Source organism: Phyllobates terribilis, unplaced genomic scaffold (genome assembly GCF_046119375.1).
Source record: "Phyllobates terribilis strain yellow unplaced genomic scaffold, ASM4611937v1 Scaffold_5__5_contigs__length_657084704, whole genome shotgun sequence".
NCBI classification, from domain to species: domain Eukaryota; kingdom Metazoa; phylum Chordata; class Amphibia; order Anura; family Dendrobatidae; genus Phyllobates; species Phyllobates terribilis.
This window is the reverse complement of record NW_027362765.1, coordinates 19,567,947-19,593,912: the sequence shown is the minus strand read 5'-3', so window position 1 is coordinate 19,593,912 and position 25,966 is coordinate 19,567,947. Positions and strand designations below refer to the sequence as shown.

Here is a 25,966-nt window from a genome sequence, read left to right as displayed (position 1 = left end):
CGTGTGCCCAAACAGTAGTTTTCCCTCACATATGCCCAAACAGTAGTTTTCCCCCACATATGGGGTATCGGCGTACTTAGGAGAAATTGCACAACAACAACTTTTGGGGTCCAATTTCTCCTGTTACCCTTGCGAAAATTGGGTCTAAAGTAATTTTTTTGTCAAAAAAAAGTTAAATGTTCATTGTTTTCTTCCACATTCCAAAAATTCCTGTGAAGCACCTGAAGGATTAATAAACTTCTTGAATGTGGTTTTGAATAGTGTCACTGTTGGGTATTCTTTGTCATAAAGGCCCCTCAAAGTGACTTCAGATGTGATGTGGTGCCTAAAAAAAAATTGTTTTGTAAATTTTGTTGGAAAAATTAGAAATCGTCAACCTTTATAACTTCCTAACAAAAAAAAATTTTGGTTCCACAATTATGGTTATGTAAAGTAGACATATGGGAAATTTTATTTATTAACTATTTTGCGTGACATATGTCTCTGATTTAAGGGCATAAAAATTCAAAGTTTGATAATTTTGAAATGTTCAAAATTTTCGCTAATTTTCCGACTTTGTCACAAATAAACGCCAGACATATCAAATAAATTTTACCACTATCATGAAGTACAATATGTCACGAAAAAACAACCTCAGAATCAGTGGGACCCATTGAAGCGTTCCAGAGTTATTACCTCATCAAGTGACACTGGTCAGAATTGTAAAAATTGGCCTGGTCATTAAGGTGCAAGCAGCCTTGGGGGGTAAAGAGGTTAAAGCGTTGTAAAAAAAAATTCCCATTCAGATATTTAAGTAATATTTGTGTATTTTTTTTTAGTGATCCATGGGGCTGTTTTTTAATTTCACTGTCAGTCTCTCTTTTTTTATTTTTTTACTGAATCGGTGTATGCACACAAAATCTTTGTTCAATATGAAACCTAGGCCTTATAAGTTCTCTCTCTGCAACAGAGGAGACATTCCTAGTACTCTCTAAAATAACATTTGGTACCCAAAAATGATTTGAAACACATTTCAGCAAAGCAACGAAACTCTTAACATGTAAAATGTACATACTGTGTGTATATGTGTATTGTGGTAAAGCGGCTTACAATACGGAGGTAGACAACGGAACGTTATCTCTTCAAATTTTGGGTTGGTTTAATAAAACGTCACAAACCAACCTGGAGTCCATAAGGTAAACACAGCTATTTCGGCATAACGGCAAAACAAAATACAAAGATGCAGCAAAGTCCGTATATTGGCCTGCGTCCGGCCACTCAGAATTTGCCACACATGGTTCAGCACAACACATGCAAACTCCTCACTGGAGCAAGTCTCTCCAGATACTGAACCACACCTGAGTCTCAAAGCTGGTGTTTAAAGCCCAGAGCTCTCCCTGGGGTGGATATATGGTGGATGGCATCCCGCTCGCACTTTTAGCCATTCACCTATAAAACATGCCCTTTTAAATACAGCTGCTTAACCCTCTCTGCACATACCATGCAGGAGACAAACGTCAATCTTTCACATTACTGAAGCGAATATCCTCAGTGAAACAGATCTCCCCTCCAGTATTCTGTAAGTGACTTTGTCACAGTATGTTCATAAAATAAAAAAAACGTATACTCCCCTCCCATGCTGGTGCCGTTTCAGCGGTGTCGGCACTTGCCCAGGGCTTTGGTGCGGTTGTTCTGACACGAGTCCGACGCTCCCCGACATGAGCGGCCACCCGCAGCTCTCACTTCCTGTTAATTTCTTAACCGTATGCAGGCGGGGACAGTGACACAAGCTCTGATTGGGCGCCGGGCTCAGGTGTCAGAACCACACCAGAGCCCCGGGAATGTGAGTGCCGACACCGCTGGAACGGCGCTGCCACGTGAGGCGAGTATAAGCTTTTTTTATTTTAACAGGGTTTTGCCGTCTCACCCATCCCCCCACCCACAACTAGTATCGCTGTGATTTGAACAGTCACTCACAGCGATTTCAATATTTAGGCAAATTAAATTGCCTGAAACATTTAGATCCAGCTATCATTGTTGCCTAGCACCGCTCAGAGGCTGGTGCTAGGCAACGTCAACAGTCCCTGCACTGATCGGAGAATTTGGACAATAATGTCCGTTCTCATAAATCAGTGAGCAGAGATGCGGTCTGACCTCACAGTGATGCCATTTTGCTGCCGGATCTGCTGGAACTTGTAGTGCCACAAACTATTTTAGCATGTGCCACCACTTATTGTGCTGCTGCCAACTGAAAGGTCTTACTTTCCTGTTCCTGTCCCCTTCTTTTTTCACTCCACACCTCTCACCCCCTTCATTCCTAACCAATTCCCCACCCCACCTTCTACGCTTATCAGTTCTTGATTGCTCGATCTTTGGCCGTTTTTTTCTTTTGCACTACCTCCTTGGGTGCATCTTGCAGCACCGAGGGCAGATCAGTGACGCACATCACTGATCCGCGTCCATGCTCACTTTTGGTCAGGACTTTTTTTTTTTTCTGTCCGTTTTTTCTCCCCTTTTGCACCACGTCCATGCGTGCTTCCTGCAGCCTCTGAGCCACTGATCAGTGACGCATATCACTGATCGGCGTCCGGTTGTTGTTTTTTCAACAAATATAAAAGAATCAAAAATAATTATTTAAATTAGGGGAAGTAAATATATACAGTAGTAATTGACGGCTACTACTGTACACACACACACACACACACGTAAAATTAAGTGTCCTGCTGGTCCCAAAGACGGTATTCAGCTGAGGAGGCATACGCCTTCCTTGCCTTCGACACTGATGCTGAGGGAGAGGTTCTCACATTCCTTTATTTTTCCTCGTCCTCCTCCTCTTCTTCCTCAAGTGATAACGAACCACCACGCAGATGCCACAGGACAGCAAATGAGCCAGCGCCCACCATTAGTGACCCCTTCTGGACTTCTCCCCTCCCCCACTGATTCTTGTTTTTGTGGCCCGATCAGGAATCCAATTTGGCACTACTGGCCTCACAGAAATTGACTTTTTCAAAGTCTCTGAGAATTTCGTAATTATGTCATGGTGGCCAAAACAAATTTATATGTCCTACAATTTTTGGCCGAAAACCCCACTTCATCGTTTTCTAACTGGACTCCTATAGATGCAGTAGAATTGATGAACTTTTGGGGCATTGTCCTTCACATGGAGATAGTGACGAAGCCAGAACTTTGGCAACATTGGAGTGTTGATATTTTATATAACACTCCAGTGTTCCACATGGCTATGACCCGGAAACACTTTGAGGCCATCCACAAATATTTGCATTGCAGTGATAATTCACAGTGTCCTCCCTGAGGTGACCCCAACTTTGACTAACTTTTCAAAATTCGGTCAGTCATTGATCACTTCAGCAACAAGTTTGCGGAGTTGCCCATTCCCCAAAAGGACATTTGCGTGGATGAATTCCTAATACATTTTAAGGGTTAAATTCCGACAATACTTGCCCAGTAAGACAACCAGATACGGAATTAAACTCTACAAGCTGTGCGAGAGTATTTCCGGGTACATCCATAGATTTAGGGTTTATTAAGGGAAGGACACCTGGATTAAACTCCCTGAATGTGTCCCTGTCCTGGGAGTGAGTGGGAAAATTGATTGGGATTTGGTGCCGCCACTTTTATACTAGCATCCCACTTTAAGTCCCTCTCTGCCAGATCTACAGCAGCATGCGGTACTGTACGAAAAAAACAGAGAGGATTCCCTATGTCATTAATTGGGCAGCTGCTCAGAAAGGGTGAGAGCAGAGCCCAATGTAAGAGGGATACCCTTTTCTTGCTGACAATAAATGTTGATGCGCGATGTACTTTTACACAGGTCCACAAACCAGACTGTGTCCTGGGGTACAACAAGAACATATGGGGGGGGGGGGTTTTTCTCTGATCAATTCCTCCAGCCCTACAGTGCCATACGGAAAGCTAAGGTGTGGTACAAAAAGCTGGCCTTGCAAATCGTACAGGTGGCAATGTATAGCGATTACGTGCTATCACGATGTGCAAGCCACACTGGAACATTCCTTCAGTTCCAGGAGGTAGTGATCAAGGCCCTAATATTTGAAAGTCAGGAAGGCCCCAGTACTTCCGGAACTGAATGTAACCGTATAGTACCAGGGCAACATTTCCCAGGTGAGGTCCTTCAAACTGCTAAGAAAGGAAGGTCACAAAATAAGTGCAGCGTGTGTTACAGAAGGGGAATAAGAAAGGACACCACTTGGCAATGCGACACCTGCCCCGACAAACCTGACCTATGTATAAAGAATAGGAATGGGAAACTGTACCCACTCTTTCACGGACTGCTAAGTTAATTGATGTTCTTTACACAACTCACATATGCCAACCTGATGCACTCTACACAACTTACCTATGCCAACTAGTGATAAGCGAGCGTGCTCGTTTAACCCTTTCACCAAGCATGCTCGGGTGCTTACCGAGTAACTTTGGCGTGCTCATATATTTTATTCGAGACCCTGCATCTGCATGATTTACGACTGTAAGACAGCTTCAGCACATGTGAGGATTCCCTAACAAACAGGCAATCCCTGCATATGTTGAAGCTGTGTAACAGCCATAAATCATGCAGACGCAGGGACTCGAACATAATATACGAGCACGCCGAAGCTACTCTGTAAGCACCCGAGCATGCTCGGTGAAAGGGTTAAACGATCACGCTCGCTCATCACTAATGCCAATCTTATGTACTGTACACAAATCACATATGCCAAGTTGATGCACTCTACACAACTTACATATGCCACCACATTATAAAATTCACATATAAGGAAAACACTTGATCAATTCCAATATAGGGCCACTTGTCGGGAATTTCTACTGTTTAACAACATCAGGGGCTTTCTAAACACATGATGCCTGAAACCATTACATCAAAGTCTGAGTTCCAACAGTGTGTCCAAACAGTAGTTTCACATCACAAATGGGGTGTCGGCGTACTCAGGAAAAATTGCACAACAAATTTTGGTGTCCATTTTACCTACTATCCTTGTGAAAGTGAAATAAATCGGGGCTAAAAAAACATTTTTATGGGAATTTTTTTTTTCATTTTCGCAGTTCAACGTAAAATTTTGTGAAGCACCTGTTGGTTCAAGGTGCTCACCACACATCTAGATTAATTCCTTGAATGGTTTCAATTCTAAAATCCGGTCACTTGTGGGGGGTTTTCACTGCTTAGGCACATCAGGGGCTCTCCAAATGCAACATGGCATCCTCTAACGATCATGCCAATTTTTCTTTCAAAATGTAAAAGGGTGCTCCTTCCCTTCCGAGCCCTGCCATGCGCCCAAACAGTAGTTTTCCACCACCTATGGGGTATTGGCATACTCAGGACAAATTACAATTTTGGAGTAAAATGTAAATTTTTTCCTTCCACATTGCTTTAGTTCCTGTGAAGCACCTGAAGGATTAATACATTTCTTGGATGTGATTTTGAACAGTTTAAGGGGAGCAGTTTTTTGAATAGTGTCACTTTTGGGTATTTTCTGTCATAAAGGCCCCTCAAAGTCACTTCAGATGTGGTCCCTAAAATGAAAATGGTTTTGTAAATTTTGTTGGAAAAATGAGAAATTGCTGATCAACTTTTAAAGGTGATGTCCAGTCAAAAGTGATAGGTCTGCAGTCACTCTGTGTGATTGCAGACTTATGAATTCCCCCCAGCACAGGCACTGTGCGCTGCGTGGATTCGCCGGTATGAGATCCGGTACTGGAGGGTATGTAGACGGGGCGTGGCCTCGCTCCATACAAGTGAATAGAGCGAGGCGGTGCTGAAAGGCCAGGGGTATGTATAACGTATGCATAGCCTCTGGTTTCGGGTCTCATACCGGTGAATCCCTCAACGCACATTGCCTGCGCTGGGGGGATTCATAAGCCTGCAGTCACACGGAGTGACTGCAGACTTATCACTTTTGACCGGACAACCCCTTTAACCCTTCTAACTTCCTAAAAAAAAAAATTGTTTCAAAAATTGTGCTGATGTAATGTAGACATGTGGGAAATGTTATTTATTAACTATTTTGCGTGACATAACTCTCTGGTTTAAGGGCATAACATTTCAAAGTTTGAAAATTGCAAAAGTTCACAAACACGAAAAATGTCGTCCTAAATTTACTACTAATATGAAGTACAATATGTCATAAGAAAAACTGTCTCAGAATCACTGGAATCTGTTGAAGTGTTCCAGAGTTATTACCTCAAAGTGACACTGGTCAGAATTGAAAAAAATTGGCCTGGTCAGGAAAGTAAAATCAGGCTGGGTAGTGAAGGGGTTAAATAAAAAGCCCCATATTGTGTTTGAGTACCTATAACAAATCTGTGATTTAACATCTTGTTTTGAGCTATCACACAATCTTCAATGCCTGTTCTGGTTTCTATGCATTTATTTTACTTTTTGTAAACCTGACCTCTTCCTTCCTAAATGTATGCCCATCCATCTTCCGAGAATTTTCTGGACAAGATTGACTCTGACTCTGCATGGCCAAACCTATTCAGAGATATGGGTCTTCTTTTTACATATTTGGATCCATTACTTATCAGTAGAGATGAGCGGTGTTCGACTAGAACTGTTCGCCAATCTCAAATTCGAGCTGTTTTGGGCGGTGTTCGAGTCGTTCGACGAACGTGACCGATTTGCAAAAAATTCGGCTGTTCGAGGTTATGTTCGATAACTGTTCGTGCACCAAAAGCGTGTCCTGCATGTCTGGCGCTATTTAGAGCACCAATCATGCAGGGATTGTCTGCCACTCACTGTAATGCCACAGCCATGGTGGTTGTGGCATTACAGTGGTTGCCCAAATCGATGGGAACAGTGCTCACAGTGAAACATGAAAAGCCGGCAATTCAGCAGCGGCATACACCGGTACCCGGCAATTTAGAACAGAAAGAATAGAGTATCACACATAGATTAGATAGATAGAAACATGTCAGTCACATATATAAGAAGTACAGTGACAGTGTTGCTTACTGTACTTGTCATTTAGCGTTAAAGGATTTATTTAAAAAAATATTAGTGTTTTCATGCACCGTCTCTTTAAAAAAGCCGGCCGGCAATTCAGCATCGGTACCCGACAATTTATAACAGAAAGAATAGAGCATTACACATAGATTAGATACATAGAAACATGTCAGTCACATATATAAGAAGTACAGTGATAGTGTTGATTACTGTACTTGTCATTTAGTGTTAAAATAAAGGATTTATTAAAAAAAAAAATTGGCGTGGGGTTCCCCATAATTTTAGTCTCTAGCGGAGGGTAAGCAGACGGCTGGGGCAGATGTTTGAAGCCTGGGAAGAGGGTAATACCCACGGAGCTTCCCAGGCTACTAATATCCGCCCCCAGCTGAATACCTAGCCTTTACTAGCTAACCCTAGCCCTATTTTTGTGTCCAGCCAGGTACAGCAGGCAGGAACGGGCTGCCCCCAACCACCAGCTGCCTATTTGTACCTGGCCGGACACAAAAATATAGGGAAGCCCTTTTTTTAAAAAATTATTTCATGAATTTCATGAAATAATTTAAAAAAAAAATACGTGGGGCTTCGCCCTATTTTTGTGTCCAGCCAGGTACATCTAGGCAGCTGGGGGCTGGAATCCGCAGCGCAGGGAGGCCCAAGCTTTCTGCCCCCCCCCCCCCCCCCGCTGCAAATTGCAGTCCGCAGCCACCCCAGAAAATGGCGCGTTCATAAAAGCGCCATCTTCTGGCGCTGTACCCAACTCATCCAGGGCCCTGGTGCGGTGGCTCACTGGGTAATAATGCCAAACTGGCCCTAACCCCTTTATCAGCTGGCCCTAAGCCCGAAATTCATGGGGTCACGCCAATATTAGACATGACCGCCATGAATTTCTAGTAAAGTATTTAAAAAAACACAACACTCAGAATAAAGTCCTTTAATTGAAATAAACACACAATTTTTTAATGTTCTAAATTAAACCATACTTACCATCACGCCCATTCCAGCTTAAGCCAATGTCTTCTGCAATAAAAGTAAAATAATAAACCAACCTCATCCTTACCTTTCCATGGCTCCCACGACAGCTTCAGCTCTGCTACATTGACATGACAGGCTGGATCGCAGCCGAAAGCTGCCATCCAGCTTGCCACGCCACAGACACTGAGAAGCGCAGCCATGCTTGTGCTCCTCAGTGTCTCACTTTGACGGCATCCAGATGAGCCGAGGTCATGTCCAATGAACTTGGCTCACCTCAAGCACGTCACTGACAGCGTGGGAAAATTCTCCTGCGCTCAGCGCTTCAGCAGGAGAATTCTCTCACGCTGACTGCAAGCGCAGGAGAATTTTCCCACGCTGTCAGGGACGTACATGAGGTGAGCTGAGTTCGTTGGACATGACCTTGGCTCATCTTTATGCCGTCACAACGAGACACTGAGGAGCACAAGCATGCCTGCGCTTCTCAGTGTCTGCGACATGGCAAGCTGGATGGCAGCTTTCGGCTGCGATCCAGCCTGTCATGTGAATGTAGCAGAGCTGAAGCTGTCGTGGGAACCATGGAAAGGTAAGGATGATGTTGCTTTATTATTTTACTTTTATTGCAGAAGACATTGGCTTAAGCTGGAATGGGCGTGATGGTAAGTATGGTTTAATTTAGAACAATAAAGAATTGTGTTTATTTCAATTAAAGGACTTTATTCTGGGTGTTTGTGGGTTTTTTTTAACTTTGACTATGGGGTTAGTAATGGGGGTGTCTTATAGACGCCTCTCCATTACTAACCTGGGCTTGATGTCAGCTGGCATTATAAGCTGACATCAACCCCAGCCCTATTACCCCACTGCCACCGCTACAGGGCAGTGGGAAGAGCGAGGCTAAGTGCCAGAATTGGCACATCCTATGGATGCGCCATTTCTGGGGCGGCTGAGGGCTGGTGTTTCTAGCCTGGGAGGGGGCTAATATTCATGGCACCCTTCCTGGGCTATTAATAGCCCCCAGCTGTCTGCCTAGCCTTTGCTAGCTATTAAAATAGGGGGGACCCCACGTCATTTTTTTGGGGGTCCCCCATTTTAATAGCTAGTAAAGGCTAGGTATTCAGCTGGGGGCTGATATTAGTAGCCTGGGAAGCTCCGTGGGTATTACCCCCTTCCCAGGCTTCAAACATCTGCCCCAGCCGTCTGCTTAACCTCCGCTAGAGACTAAAATTACGGGGAACCCCACGCCAATTTTTTTTTTTTTAATAAATCCTTTATTTTAACACTAAATGACAAGTACAGTAATCAACACTATCACTGTACTTATTATATATGTGACTGACATATTTCTATGTATCTAATCTATGTGTGATGCTCTATTATTTCTGTTATAAATTGTCAGGTACCGATGCTGAATTGCCGACCGGCTTTTTTAAAGAGACGGTGCATGAAAACACTAATATTTTTTTTTAATAAATCCTTTAACACTAAATGACAAGTACAGTAAGCAACACTGTCACTGTACTTATATATGTGACTGACATGTTTCTATCTATCTAATCTATGTGTGATGCTTTATTCTTTCTGTTCTAAATTGTCGGGTACCGGTGTATGCAGCTGCTGAATTGCCGGCCGGCTTTTTTGAAGAGAGTATCTTCTGAGCAGTTTGTCAGCTTTTGGACACCTTTGAAGGTGTTTTCTATGTGTTTCTATGTGTTTGTTTGCCTGCCATTGGTTTTAACGGTGTTCTAAGGTGTTCGACGAACAGTTCCACGAATATCCCGGTGTTCGACAAACCGAACCGAACCCGAACACTACGGGGGTGGCTCAACACTACTTATCAGAAAATGCAGTTTGAGAAAAAAAATTTCTAAAGGAAAGTTATAAAATATCAATATAATTTGAAGATCATATTATTCAAAAAATAATAGTGTTTTTTTTTTGACAGATAACGGTACCAGGCCCTTAGAGGGGCATCTATTGTACTCAGATTCGAATACAGATGATCTTTTCACACATGATATAAATGACGAAAATGCCTTTATCTCAGATATACACTCAGCCCTCTACAGCAAAGATCTGTCATCTGATCCTTTCCATCAGGTCCTATCTCATGATTCATCACAGACTGTTAAACAAAATAAAAGTCACAGAAGGGATGTTGAAAATGAAAGAACCCACATAGGGGAGAAACCATTTTTATGTTCAGAATGTGGGAAACGGTTTACTGCTAAATGGAGTCTTGTTACACACCAGAGAACTCACACAGGAGAGAAGCCATATTCATGTCCACAATGTGGGAAATGTTTTTCACAGAAATCACATCTTGTTGAGCATCAAAAGTCTCACACGGGTTTGAAGCCATTTTCCTGTTCTGAATGTGGGAAATATTTTACCAAAAAAGCACACCTTGTTACACATCAGAAAACTCACACAGGAGAGAAGCCCTTTTCATGCCCAGAATGTAAGAAATGTTTCACTCGGAAATCAAATCTTATCACGCATCAAAAAACTCACTCTGGTGAGAAGCCATTTCTATGTTCAGAATGTGGGAAATGTTTTAGTCATAAATCAGATCTCGTTAGACATCAAAGAATTCACACAGGGGAGAAGCCATACTCATGTTCAGAATGTGGGAAATCTTTTAATCAGAAATCAATTCTTGTTGATCACAAAAAAACTCACACAGGGGAGAAGTCATATTCTTGCTCTGAATGTGAGAAATGTTTTAATCAGAAATCAGATCTTGTTAGACATCAGAGAATTCACACAGGGGAGAGGCCATTTTCATGTTCGGAGTGTGGGAAATGTTTTATAGATAAATCAAGTCTGGTTAAACATGAAAGAATTCACACAGAAGTGAAGCTATTTACATGCCCGGAATGTGGGAAATGCTTTACCTGGAAGTCAAGTCTTCTTGACCATTTAAAAACTCACACAGGGGAGAAGCCAATTTCTTGTTCTGTATGTGAGAAATGTGGTTCTGAAAAGTTAAGTTACACTCATCTAAGTAACACGGGTCAAAAGCTATTTTCATACTCTGAATGTAAAAAATGTTTTTCGCTTCAGTATTTTTATTGATCATGTTAATAAACTAACATTATGGAACAAATGCACATTTGTTTTCATTGTCAATACATGAATTGGCTAAATGTTTATTTAAAGTCAATATGAACATCGCAAAAATCGAATATAAATTTTATGATCATCAAAGATGAAAAGCAGAGATCTTAACTATACATTTCCTTGCATTAACATGTATAACTGTAGATATTTCTCATTAAGACAAGTTCAAATTGTATGACAAAGCAATTACAGGACAACTAATGTTAGAAGGGAAAATTATTGTACAGCAATGAATGATGACTACAGAGGTTTCCAAGGCTTACAAATTGATGACATCCATATATCAGCGAGGGTCCAACACCCATCACCCCAGTTGTTATCAACCACAGTGGAAGCTAAACAGTGTGTAAAAAGGGGCAGGTACCTCTCGAAGCGCACCTGGTTATGAGTTCCCCAAGTCCCCCCGTCACACCATAGATTGAAGGTGTGTATTTGCCATTTTTTCTATGTCGCTTATTTTACCTATTGGCAAAACCAGGTTTACCAGGTTGGCAATTTTTGAAGTGGAACCAAATGAACCAGCTTGCTAAAATGGTCCACCATCACCCACACGACTGTATTATCGCCAGAGTTAGGCAAATCGGTGACAAAGTCCATAGACAAATGAGTCCAGGGTTGCGACAACCTCGTTAGGCAAGAGATACCCCGCTGCAGCCTGACGAGAGGCTTTAGCACAGACTCTGCATTTATGGACATATTCTTCAAAATACTTATGAGCATTCTGCCACCAAAAAGACTTAGAAATAGATCTCCAAGTGGCAGAAGAACCCGGGTGCCCAGCGCTAAGACTGAATCATGTACTTCACTAAGAAGATATGCGCTTAAAGAGGACGGTACATAAAGCTTGTTTATAGGGAAACCTTCCGGCGCACTGTCCTGAGCATCTTGAATGCACTGCCTGAGATCTACCCCCAGGGCACCCACCACCACCACCCCCCTCACTAAGAATATTGATTGGATTTTCGTCCCTCAATGGGACAAAGCTATGAGACAAAGCGTCAGCCTTAACATTCTTAGGTCCGGGAGATAACTCACATTAAAATCAAAGTGGGCAAAAAAAAAAGCCCACCGAGCCTTTCTGGTGTTTAAGCACTTTAAAAAAAAAAAACAGAATTTGAGCTTGTTTTAAGTTGGTATACGTGCAGCACATAAACGCATGTTCACAATGGCCATAAATCAGAACCTACAAGAAGCAAAATGAACATAAACCTTGCTGTAAATGAATAAATAAAAAGCAAAAGTGCATTTAAATAAAATAGGGTTCTTAGTAACACTGTTTTTGATCAAAAATAGCATGAAAGCTATCCCACCACGGCAAGGTGAACCCATTCGGGAGTCCTACTCTAATATTAAAAACCTTACCATGTGTCAAAGTTGACCTCAGTGTGTGAATAAGGGCAGACAAAGTGCCGGGTCCCGAACTGTGGACACCAGCCTAGGGAAACTTTAAATGTATTATCCAGATCTAGGAAGGGAGGCCACACCCTGGCTTGCACAGCATGCAAAAAATACTAAGAGAAAACACAGAATTTCAGCTTGGTTTAAGTTGTTATAAACAGTGTTACTAAGAACCTTATTTTATTTTTATATTTGCTTTTTATTTATTCATTTACAGCAGGGTTTATGTTCATTTTGTTTCTTTTGCATTTATTGCCTCCACTGACCAAGAATAAAAATCGGTTCCCTTTTTGGTCATGTCAGTTAACCCCTTCCCGACCTTGGACGTACTGAGTACGTCATTGTCGGTAGGTACTTACCGACCTTGGACGTATTGGGTACATCATAGCTAAAATTCAGCACTTCTACCTCAGTCGTGGTGATTAGATTCAGGTGCCTGCTCCATCTTGAAGCAAGGCACATGGAGTTGTTGTGCCTGGTGGTGGCCACGCCCCCCGCAACTGTTCCATTCACTTCAGACAGACACTGCTTCGCTCCGTACACATACAGTTCTACTCCGTACACGTCATACACACTCGGCTCTACACACATTGTAGAAACAACTTTGCTCCACTCCGCCCATACATATATTGTAGATACATAGCTTTGCTCTCTGTACCGGTCTTACACACGCGGCTCTACTCCATACACATCGTACACGCGCGGCTCTACTCCATACACATCGTACACACGCGCCTCTACTCCATACGCATCGTACACACGCGGCTCTACTCCATACACATCGTACACACGCGGCTCTACTCCATACACATCGTACACACGCGGCTCTACTCCATACACATCGTACACACGCGGCTCTACTCCATACACATCGTACACACGCGGCTCTACTCCATACACATCGTACACACGCGGCACTACTCCATACACATCGTACACACGCGGCTCTACTCCATACGCATCGTACACACGCGGCTCTACTCCATACGCATCGTACACACGCGGCTCTACTCCATACGCATCGTACACACGCGCCTCTACTCCATACGCATCGTACACACGCGCCTCTACTCCATACGCATCGTACACACGCGCCTCTACTCCATACGCATCGTACACACGCGCCTCTACTCCATACGCATCGTACACACGCGCCTCTACTCCATACGCATCGTACACACGCGCCTCTACTCCATACGCATCGTACACACGCGCCTCTACTCCATACGCATCGTACACACGCGCCTCTACTCCATACGCATCGTACACACGCGCCTCTACTCCATACGCATCGTACACACGCGCCTCTACTCCATACGCATCGTACACACGCGCCTCTACTCCATACACATCGTACACACGCGGCTCTACTCCATACACATCTTACACACGGGGCTCTGCTCCGTACAGCTCGTACACACGCGGCTCCACTCCGTACACGCGGCTCTACTCCATACACATCGTACACACGCGGCTCTACTCCATACACATCGTACACATGCGGCTCCACTCCGTACACATTTTACAAACAACTTTGCGCTGCAAACATCGTACACACCCAGCACCGCTCCATTCATATTGTAGATACATAGCTCTGATCTCTGTACTCATCTTACACACGCGGCCTTGCTCCATACACACACGGCTATGCTCTGCGCATGTTGTACACACACGGCTCTTGTCCGTACACACAGTGCTCCATTCACCGCTCTGCTCCGTACACGTCGTACACACACACGACTCCGCTTCGTACATTTACGCATTATATGGGCACGGCTCCGCTCTGTACATGTGGTACGCGTTATATGTGCACGGCTCCGCTCCATACACACTGCTTTCTGTACAAGTCTTACACACGCGGCTCTGCTCCATACACATTGTACACATACGGCTCCGCTCTGTACACGTCGTACATGTAAGATGCCCAGGGCAGTAGCCGTGGGAGAGCTGCTGCTTCTCCACACCCTGGCACCTTACAAACAGTGTCCCAGTCCATAAGTAGTGTGCTGTGAAGATTGCTTTTCACTCACTTGTAGGCTGGAGACCTCTGCTGCATCCATGTCTTTGGCTCCTGGATTCACCGCACACACATCAGGGGACACTCTGTTCGCTATAACTAGTTCAACTTTACTGGACTGTTCAATTATATCAGTCCTTAACATGCAGTATTGGGATCAGCATCAACCGGTTCAAGTTCCATTAACACAGTATATTTCAAGCCTTTGCTTACATTCAGCTCGCACTATCCCTACATCTGATCCTCGTCAGCCTCAGGGATTTCTCGTCCGGCCCCACAGCACTCCCGAGATCTGTTTCATCCCTCTCTCGCAGTTCCCAATTCGGCTTCCTCTGCATGGAAGGGATTAAGGCACACTCCTTGGTGCCTAGTTCAGGACGTTACAGGGAGGTAAACATGACCGGGTATGGCCAACTCGGTTTTTTCCTTCTTCCCCACCATACCCCACCATTTAATACGCTGACACCTAATGGAGAAACAACTGCATCAACAATCGGCAAACAAAGCGGCCGGCCATGCGACCTAACCGCACTTCCTTCTTCAATTTCTCAGAAACCACCCACAAATATTCTAAAACCAAGCACAAATTTTTTAAAGAAAAGGGGACTTGATATTCTGAAGGAGGAATTTTAAAACCCTCCGAAAAACCCTTATAAAGCGTCTAGGCTTTTTCCCTATCAGGGTATCTATTTAGAAAGGTGGCTATCGCAAGATGGTTCACTGGAGTCTCCCCCTTGATTAGCCCCAGCCGCTCATCTGCCTTTTCTGCCGGTTAGTAAACATTTGTGGTATAAACCGCCATCTCCGCTTTTCCTCCTCCTTCTTACTGTCGTCCTTTCTGCCGTTGTTGAGGTTAAATTTTTCAAGAGGCAAAAGCGAAAAAATTTCAACATATTCGTCTTTCCAGATTTTCTTTTTTTACCTCCTTCTTTAAGCGTGACCCCAACTGCCCCTCGAAGCATACATATACCTCCCCCTTTGTTCTATCATCGACCTTAATAGCGTCCACTTTTTCCTTTTCAATTTGACTAGACAATGACCCACTCTCAGACGTGCCACCACTACTTGGCGCCGCCTCACCCATTTCACTACCAGCGATACGTGACCCTGTGGCGACGATATCCATGCCCCCTCAGAAGATACACCCAACCCCCCCAGAACCACCTTCCAACCTTACCAAAAACTGCAACATTCTACTCAGCAGGTCCCTGATCGCTGGACCCTCTGCTGGAGCAATGGCCTAAAGGTATTAGGGCGGAAGCTGGCATGACAGGGGTGCGGCATAGGTGGGGTCAGATATGGAGAAGTTGGGGGTAAGGGGGCAGCTTATAAGACCACCGGGTGAGTGGCCTCATCTTTCTTCCCAGCTTCCGGACACGCCACAAGCCCCCTTACCTGGATCATATAGTCCGAGCAGCTACTGGAGGCCCTGCGGAAGGCGGCAGCCAAGCACCCCTTTGGATGGCTGGAGGAACAGATGGCCTGGATCGTGGGTGGAGGACCGGAGGCTGCAGTATCGAGGGTGCGTTGTCCCAGAAGATCAAGGCCGCCAATGAGACTATCCCTGGACTGGGCCCCCAGGCCCAGGCGGGGAAGCTCCTCCGTAGAGACGCCAGCCTCCCACCCCCCTACTAACTCCTTGCCCACACAGTTCCCCCACAGAATATTCCCCCAGAAAACCCCCGGTCCTACAGAGACCCTCCAGGCCCCCCAAATATAGCTGGCCCACGTGCCCGAGGCAGTGCCACAAGGAGACAGCCGGCACGGCCCAGAGCTGTGGCAGTGAGCAGGTCTCTGCCTGCCGGGGAGGCGGAGCCAGCACAGGGCTTACCTAATGCTGCCTGAAGTGTGCAGGCAGCGGTCGGGGGATGGGCACGGCGCGGCGGTGATGGTGGAGCAGGCCAGGCAGGCGGGCATCCCCCAGCAGGGGCAGCACCTGTGGTCACAGCTACATGAGGACCTGCGGTCACGTGACTGCGGGGCGGAGCCTGATGCCCCTGGGCCTGTGCAGACCGAAAGTCACCACCAGGACCTGCGATCCCATGGTCGGGGAGCGGAGCCTTCATCCCCTGGGCCTGCGCACGCCGGAAGTCACCAGCAGGAACGGCGGTCTCGTCATAGAGACCTGCGGTCACGTGACCGGGGACATCAAAACCACCAACGGCCGTCTGGCGGTGCAGCCAAAGCCTGAACATGGCAACAGGAGAACGTCGGCAGCACGGAGGACAGTGGGGAGCAAGGCATAGTTCCCCACCTGCCCCTCCACAGCCCCTATCACTCCACCAGCCCCATATATCAGCCCCACTAGCCCCCTCTGCATACCCCCTACCATTTTGGCCAGAATAATGCATTCCCCCACCCCCTATCTATTTTACACTGCCTCATTTGCCCCCTAACCACCCCCTGTCCCAGATACCCGCACAGGTATTTGCATCCACCGCAGCGGCATCCCCCTACTCCTTAACCACTCTCTGTCTCCTAGACCTCCACAGGGCCCGAGCACGTTGGTCACCATGGAGCCTCCCCCACCCTCAGACACGCCGAGGGAAGCCATCACCGCTGACTGCCCTAAAAAATCGCGTAGTTTCACTGGAGGCGAATAATCTACCACCGGCTCCAGCGTCAGCCTGGGTCCCATTAGGTGAGGTAGGAAGGAACAAAGAGTTAGGACAGGGGAAAAGGGACCGCGTCAGAGTAAACAACGAAGGAGAAAGGGGACACAATTCACTTGGACGATAAGGCAAGGGGTGAGGTTTACGTATGCTATGAGGGTTCCCTGGGGGCACATTTAAAGAAGGAGGTAATTGGACAAAAATAAGAGCGAAGATAATAAAAAGGAAGATGAAAAGAGATGGAGGTGGCGGTTAATCCCACAAACCTTCAGAAACTGGTCGCAGGCTTTCCATATCCTAGCAAGTGTCATAGGCGGGAGGGCACCCGAGAACTGCTCGGCCCTATTTGGTAACGCCATTGGGGAGGCATACAGAGTGTACGGGGGGCAAACTTGGCTGAGCTATGACGAGCAATTTCGGCAAAGAAAGGCAGTTCTACCAGCAATAAGATGGAACCAAAAGGATATAGGGCTGTGGTTGAGGGTAATAGCCCTGGCAAGGTTTGGGCACCCCTTTTCAGGTGGGGCCGGGTCATCTGGCCATCACGGAAGTAGAGATAAGAGACAAGGGGGTCAAGCGGGCGGACAGAGGTCAGGGCTATGCTGGCAATTCAATGAGAGCCAGTGCAAATTCTCCTCTGATTGTAAATACAGGCATGCCTGCTCCTTTTGTAACGGTTCATCACACGGGGCAGATAAATGCTTTAAGAAAGGAAGGTGTGGGGGGGGGGTGGGACATCTGGCAGTTCTCAAAGGAGTGATGCCTGTGAAACTAGCAAAAATGCTACCCTTCCTAAATAGGATCCCAGATAGGGAAACAACCAAGCTGCTGGCAGCAGGCTTTGAGATGGCTTTCCTGATCCCCTCCGGCGCTGTTAAGGTCCCCATCACCAGCAAAAACCTAAAATCCGCCTACCAGTACCCGGCAGTAGTTACGGAAAAATTTAATAAGGAAGTGTCATTGTGCAGAATGGCAGGACCATTCAAGGAGCTACCATTAGAAAACATGGTGGTGTCCCCACTCAGTGTTGTCCCTAAAAAAGAACCCAATAAATTTAGATTAATACATCATTTATCCTATCCAAGGGGTAGTTTGCTGAACGACGGCATCGCCACAGAACTAAGCTCTGTGGTCTATACCTCCTTTGACAAAACGATCAGGTGGGTCAAAAAATTAGGGAGGGGTACTCTGATGGCCAAAACAGATATTGAAGGGGCGTTTAGGTTACTACCAGTACACCCAGATAGTGTTCGACTGCTTGGTTGCTTCTGGGAAGGAGCTTATTACATAGATTGCTGTTTGCCCATGGGGTGTTCCATTTCTTGTTCCCTATTCGAGGTGTTGAGCTGCTTCCTGGAATGAGTTGTTAAGGACGTGTCTGGAGGGGCACCAATTATCCATTATCTCGACGATTTTTTGTGCTTTGGCCCAAAGGGCTCACCGCAATGTGAGTCCACATTACACACCATGGAGTGGGTAGCGGAGTTATTCGGGATTCCCTTAGCACCCGAAAAGACGGAAGGCCCGGCTGCTCAGATTTGTTTCCTTGGGATAATCATCGACTCGGAGAAGTGGGAGCTCAGGTTGCCAGAAAAAGTGGTGGCACTGAGGGCCGAGGTGGCAAGGGCCAGGTGACTAAAAAAGATGACGTTGAGTGAGACACAATTGTTATTAGGCAAGTTGAACTTCGGATGTAGGGTGATGCCCATGGGACACATCTTCTCCCAGAGGTTGGCAGGGGCGACAGCCGGAGTGAGGGCTCCACATCACTACATCAGATTGTCAAAAGAGGATAGGGAGGACTTGACGGTGTGGGCGACATTCCTCCATAGGTACAACGGCCGTTCATTGATAATGAAGGAGGTGATGGATAATGTCGACTTAGAACTATTCACAGACGCAGCAGGTAGCACAGGGTTCGGTGCCTATTTCAGGGACCAATGCTGTGCCGGGGAGTTGCCCGACAATTGGAAGGAGACGTGGGTTGTTAAAAAACATAGCCCTGCTCGAAATCTTCCCAATTATGGTAGCGGTCACACTGTGGGTCCCACAGCTGCGCAACAAAAGGATTTGTTTCCGCTGCAAAACATGGGGATGGTAATGGTCGTTAATAATTTGTCAGCATCTTCCCCACCAGTAATCAGGGTATTAAGGCAACAAGTATTGGAATGTTTATTGATAGACGCCTATATAATGGCCTCACACATACAAGGCCCTTTCTCGTTTTCAGTGGGATCGCTTCCGGTCGTTGGTCCCCGAAGCAGAGGTGAAGGGCTTGAGTGCCCGCAACACTTATGGATATTGGCATTCATGCAGCCCAACCTCTAATATAATCGTCCCTATCCCTTAACACAGGGTTCCCCAACTCCAGTCCTCAAGGCCCACCAACAGGTCATGTTTTCAGGATTTCCTTAGTATTGCACAGGTGATGGAATTATTGCCTGTGCAGGTGATGGAATTATCACCTGTGTAATACTAAGGAAATCCTGAAAACATGACCTGTTGGTGGGCCTTGAGGACTGGAGTTGGGGAACCCTGCCTTAACACATGGAAGGCATACCAGACAGCCTGGGGGCTGTGGGAGGGTCGAAAAGTAGGATATATAATGATTTGTTATCTGAACAGGATCAGGTAGGGCTGCTGCTTCTATGGTTAAGTGAGGGAGCTCGGGAAGGGTGGTCAATCGCCAAGGTAAACCGGTTAATCGCGGGCATTGGATTTGGTTTACGGACCAGGGGACTTAGGGATTTGAAAAAGTATCCCCTAGTAAAACAGGCGGTGAAAAGGTTTCGTTGGGGGAGGGCGCAAAGGGATAGCTGGCGCCCGGTGTCTTTCTGCCTACTACAACGGCTGGGGGAGGCTCTGACAGAGATCTGCAGCTCGGAGTATGAGATAACGCTTTTAAGGCTGGCTTTTTTCTGGGCCTTTTTTGGGGCTCTAAGAGTCAGCGAGCTTTTAGCAACATCTAAAAAAAAAAAAGGGCGGTGCGATGCTAGCGAGGGACGTATTGTCAACAAAAGAAGGGGTCGAATTTTGGTTAAGACCATCTAAAACAGACCAGCTGGGAAAGGGGAAAAAAGTAAGGCTGGGAGCAGTGCGGAGGTCAAAAATGTGCCCCTTAAAAGCATTCGAGCGTTTCAAAAGGCTTGCGGGCAATTCCAATGGCCCCCTGCTATGTCATGAAGATAGGACATTTCTGTTGAGACACCAATTCACTAGCATTTTTAGAACATGTCTGAGAAAGGTGGATTTGGATCCGTGCAATTTTTCTCCCCACTCCTTCCGGATAGGGGCCACTACAGAGGCAGCGGCGTGTGGTCTTAGCGCTGAAACCGTCAAACGAATTGGGAGGTGGGAATCAAAATGTTATTTACCATATGTGAGATCAGATGCGATAGTTAGCTTGTAAAAAAATATATATATTTTAAGGGTGTGTTCTAACCATATATTGTCTCTTGCTTAGGTTCCCCTTGTCTGGATAATGGGCTACTCCTACGTCCACTGGGGCACATTGAGAGTAGACGCGAGGCAAAATGGAAGACAACTTGGCATTCTTAGGGACACAGCCACTATATGCTGGCTGCGGCTTAAAGGGATGGGATGGGATGGAACGGAGTGCTACGGGAGGTGAATACATTTGTGCGCTTAGATCGCCCCCCAGACATATTGCTGCTGCATGTGGGGGGTAATGACTTGGGAGTTTGGCCGTACAGGGTATTAAGTAGGGATGTCAGGCACGACTTTTCATGGCTCTGTGCATCTTTTCCGGGGATGGTAACAGTCTGGTCAGAGATTGTTCACCGGAAGAGTTGGCAAAACGCCAGGTCAATAGAGGGGCTAAACAGCGCACGGAGAAAAGTGAATAGGGCCGTTTCTAAATTAGTCCCGGAGAATGGGGGAGTATCGGTCAGGCATTTTAGTTTGGAAAATGGCTTGGGTGGTTTTTGGAGAAGCGACGGAGTGCATTTGAATAATGAAGGGATTGACATATGGTCATCAGCCTTGCAGAGAGGCATCGCACAGGCGATTTTCTTAAAAGGAAGGGGGGGGGGGTCTTCTGACTTCTGTGTTTTCATTGGCTGTAAGCCATAATCATCAACATTAACAAAAATAAACACTTGAAATAGATCACTCTGTTTGTAATGACTCTATATAATATATGAGTTTCACTTTTTGGATTGAAGAAGTGAAATAAATTAACTTTTTGATGATATTCTAATTTAGTGATATGCACCTGTAGTTCATGAGATTTTTTTTATGATTTCACATTAGCCCATCTGCTCCAAATTTAGGTCCCTATGATATCGGAACCTCTCAGTGGAGATCTTCTATATAAGAGAATTTTCCTGATTGACCCGTCAAGGATTGAAAGGAAAATTGACAAGATGGCAGAGAGGATATTACACCTCACCCTAGAGATCCTCGTCCGGCTTACTGGAGAGGTGAGAGATTCTGATGACGTCACATTACATCATTCTTGTATATGGGAATAACAGATGGACAGAACTGGAGAGGTGAGGACTCTGGAAATGTCTGTAGTGAGATTTATTAATGTGTCTCTCCATAACCAGGATTACACAGTAGTGAAGAAGAACTCTAGTGAGCGCTGTCAGGAGCCTGTGTCTGAAGGATGGAGAAGACCCCTGAGACCAATTACAGGGCCTCCACCTTTCCCCCTGATACATGAGGACATCAATGACCAGAAGATCCTAGAACTCACCTACAAGATGATTGAGCTGCTGACTGGAGAGGTGACACTGCTGGGAATGCTGGGACATTATACAGTAACGCTATGAAGGGATCGGGGGGATGATGGTATCATTGTATGTGTCAGGTTCCTATAAGGTGTCAGGATGTCACCATCTATTTCTCCATGGAGGAGTGGGAGTATTTAGAAGGACACAAAGATCTGTACAAGGATGTTATGATGGAAGTTCCCCAGCCCCTCACATCACCAGGTAATAGACAGGACTAAATAGATACAGCCTATAATTATCTGTATGTAAAGAATGAATTCAGTCCATGTATGTGTTTCCTCCAGTTCTATCCAGTAAGAGGACAACACCAGAGAGATGTCCCCGTCCTCTTCTCCCACAGGACTGTAAGCTAGAAGATCCCAATGTTCCTCAGGATCATCAGGTAGATGGAGAGAAGGTGTCATGAGATCTCCCTTATGATGTGTAGACGGCTGTGAAGGTCTTGTTTTCAGTCTTGTGTTATCCACCAGTATTATATGTTTTATACTTGTGTAATGAGAACGGTGGAGATGGCAGGATTAGAGCTGATCATAGATGGGACTTCTCCATCTGTCTGTGACTTTTACAATATTTGTTTCAGGGTGAAGATCTGACCCATATTAATACTACAGAGACTTATGTGAGGGGTGATGAGCAGTGTAAAGAGGAGATTCCTACATATGATTACCCAGGTGAGTAATAACCACTAGATACAGAGAAGTCACAGATTCTTCTGTTTTTCTGCCTGCAACACTTTTATTTTGATTCTTTACAATTGAAAGAAACTTGTTTATCCTACTTAGCGAAAGAAGTTAAAATTTGGAAAAAAAAATTGTTAGGAAAAGTTTTAAAAATAAATAAAAGCAACATGGCCATGTGATAAAAAGATAGTAAGATAGTATATATAATTTCAAGACTACAATTATACATCCATGACAGCAAAGACCAGGACCGTGTCAAAAGACAGTGCTGGAGCAGATGGGTGTATGTAACTGATTTTTTTTTTATTTACACAGATAAAGCCTTTAAACGGGTTGTCCACTACTTTTTATTACCCCCCTAATGTATTCCCCCGGGGCCCCTAAGGATTTTTGTAAATACCTTGCGTTGCAGTTACTGCCCGTGAGCGGCGCTATCTCTGGCCGCTCACAGGCATAACGTGACCCCCGGCTGCAGCCGGCTCTGACATCCACTGATGTCACGTCAAGTTCCGGCTGCAGCCGAGGGTAACTTACTTCTGCATTCCACGGTGGATGCTGGGCTGTGGGCGGGGTTACACCCGGCATCCACTGTGCGCTTTCCCTCTCATTCATTGGGAAAGCGTGTGGTGGATATTGGGTGTTTTGTGGGCGGAAATCCCGCCCACAACCCAGCATCCACCGAGGGGACCGCGTCACTGATGTCACGCCTCACTTGACGTGACATCAGTGGCGGGTCACGTGATGCCTGTGAGCGGCCCGCTGCGGATTATCAATGCGGAAAAAAACGCAGCACTACCAATTATTTTGCGGAAGTGCTGCGTTTTCGCCGCCATTGACTTGCATTAGATCGCATGGATTACGCATCACTGTATATGTAGATGCGCATTCCATGCGTTCTAATATGCGGATGGTACCCAGGTCTAGAGGAGAGGAGACTCTCCTCTGGACCTGGGTACCATAGAAAACTGTGAAAAAAAGAATAAAATAAAAAATAAATATTATATTTACCTTCTGGCGGCCCCCGCTCTCCTTGTCTTCAGTTGCCGACAGCTAGTGATGGACTGAAGGACCTGCGCTGACATCATAGTCATGTGACGGGTCACGCGACGCTGACGTCGGCAGGTCCTTCAGTGTACCGCTGCCGGCAAGGGAGAACGGAGGGAGTCAAGACACCGGGGGCCATCGGAAGGTAAGTATATATTTATTTTTTTATTTTTTACCATTCTTTTCGGTCACAGTATATAAATCCATGCCGGTTGCATGGATTTATATAATGTGACCAAGTTGACAAGCACTTTCCAAGTGATGCTAAAATCGCTTGGAAAGCGCTTGTCAACCCGCATGCGGAAATGCAAGTGAAGAACGCTTCACATCCGCATGTCCCTGGCAGGAAAACGCATGTACAAATCCTGAGCATTTCTGCATCGTGGGCACATAGCCTTAAAATAATTGTGGTTTTCCCAGAACTTTGCCTGCTATCGTTTTCCAGAAGATTATTTTTCATTAATCATAGTGTCATGGGGATATCGCAGCATCTGGTTACACTACAAACTCCTGCACTTATTAGAACTGCTTCACCATCCTATTAAACAGTGCAGGTTTCCTTGCTGTCATGGCAAGGGTTAATCATTTCAGTTGATCTCCTGGAGCTCTCCATCCTGAATTGCCTCAGCTGTTCTGTGTTGGCCACTCCCCTCTGGTATATATGCTCCCCACTGGCACTTGGGAGCAGCCAGTGATAGTTCTATTTCCTGGTTTGGTGGTGAAGTGGAAAGTTCAGTGTTAGGAGTTGGCAATTGGAGAGTCTTTCTAGAGATTGCAGCGTGCAGTTGGTTTGCGTGATTTTCCTTATTCTCTCACATTTGGTTTCCCAATTCTATACCTCCTGTGTTTCCCACTCTGTTGTTTTGTGAGTGTTTTTGTATGATAGTATCTTCCTTTTATCTCTGTCTATTAACCCTGTCTGTCTAGTTAGTGTTTTGCTATACACTTCAGGTCCTCACATCCCTGGGTGTGGGAGGGATCAGATAAGGGTTAAGTGAGGAGCATAGACAGTTACGAGAACCTGATGTCTCCACCTTCAGGAGCAATCGGGGGGAAAGTGATAGATTAGGGTGCCCATTGTTCTAGGGATTGAGTAGGTGCCCATTGTCCCTTGTCACTACCTGACACATAGCTCTTTTTTCTGTATCCTCACTTTGAAAAAGACAAAAAAGTTTATTATCTGCTTTCCACATCAGTTTGGTAGAGAGTACGGGCTCGTCCAGCAGCCTCTTATTGTCCAGCATTCTCCAGCCCTGAAAGTTATGGGCAGCCAAATTAGAACAACCTTTGTACTACGATCAGGATAATGGGGGTGTTTATAGACTACATGCAGTCACACAGAAAGGAAAAAAACAACTGTGACGGTGATACCAATAATGACCGGCACAGAAATCTAGCATAGAAGCCATATGCAAATAAGGCTGGAAATCCACTTGGGGCATGTTGATACACCTGGAAAAGTTGCCCAAGTTCACTCACATTCCCATATTGCACTTCGACCTTGATTTGCATATGACTTCTACACTAGATTTCTCCAGACTGTTGCATCATATGTCTACAAAAAAAGGGGAGAAGCACCTATACAACCACAGCACTGCTTCTTTATATTAAAACACGCTGAGAGGTACCCTTTAAAACTGATATACAGGGATTTCTAAAGAAATTACATTAGCTCACTTCCACATTCTTTCTACAAGCAAGAGGTCTATTGGAATTGGTTGTGAATTTCTGAGTATTCCATTTCTGAGAACCCTTTCTAAGATTTGAAAAATCCAACAGTTTGAAAAAATCAAACAGGAAATACTCCTCAGTTTGAAGCTCTTTGGTCAATTATGGAGGTTCAGTTAATGTAGCCAGATGTAATAAAAGTAATAGTAAAGCTGGCCATACACATTAGATGGCTGTCAGTCTAGCAAAGCTTCAACCGATCGTTCAGCCAACAGCCATCTCAGCTGTTTTTAACATACAAAGGAGCACTCGTTCAGCCAAGGGCTCCCTTGTTGTTTATGAGTAAGCCGCCTACAGACACTTCTGGTAACGGCATACATGCCCGATCGACATCTTTCCCAACGATCAGTTGGCTGGTGCCCTCTGTAGGAAAGATAGGTAGGACTTTGGACGGGGTTCACATATCACCTCGGTACAGAGAGATAATGTAACTGACTAATTCCCAGAACTAATGGACTGCAGCAATAGCTGGCTCTACTCCTACTTAGCCTACCCTGTCTGGAGTGCTGTTCCTCATCCTGACGAGGGGCCTCAGTCATACCAGGTGACTGAACAGGTGTCCAAGTGACCGGACTTCTGGAATCAGGGGAAAGGGTCAGACTTCTGTATGAGCTAGTCCCTAGGAAGAGGGGTCTGGGTAAGATGTATCCATTGAGACGCCAAGTACTATCCTATGGCCCATAAGC

At 45.5% G+C, this 25,966-nt stretch overlaps 2 protein-coding genes across 2 annotated transcripts in view; both read left to right on the top strand.

The window, feature by feature from the left end:
- The window catches only part of LOC141270538 (uncharacterized), a 62,750-nt gene extending 51,729 nt beyond the window's left edge, over nt 1–11,021 (top strand). The window contains exon 7 of the mRNA XM_073680587.1: nt 9,867–11,021. Within this exon, the coding sequence (XP_073536688.1) occupies nt 9,867–10,999 (1,133 nt within the window). The 3' untranslated portion in view covers nt 11,000–11,021. The remainder of the gene's footprint in view (nt 1–9,866) is intronic.
- Nucleotides 1–25,966, top strand: part of LOC141270520 (uncharacterized) — an 85,854-nt gene that overhangs the window by 6,610 nt on the left and 53,278 nt on the right. The window lies entirely within an intron of this gene.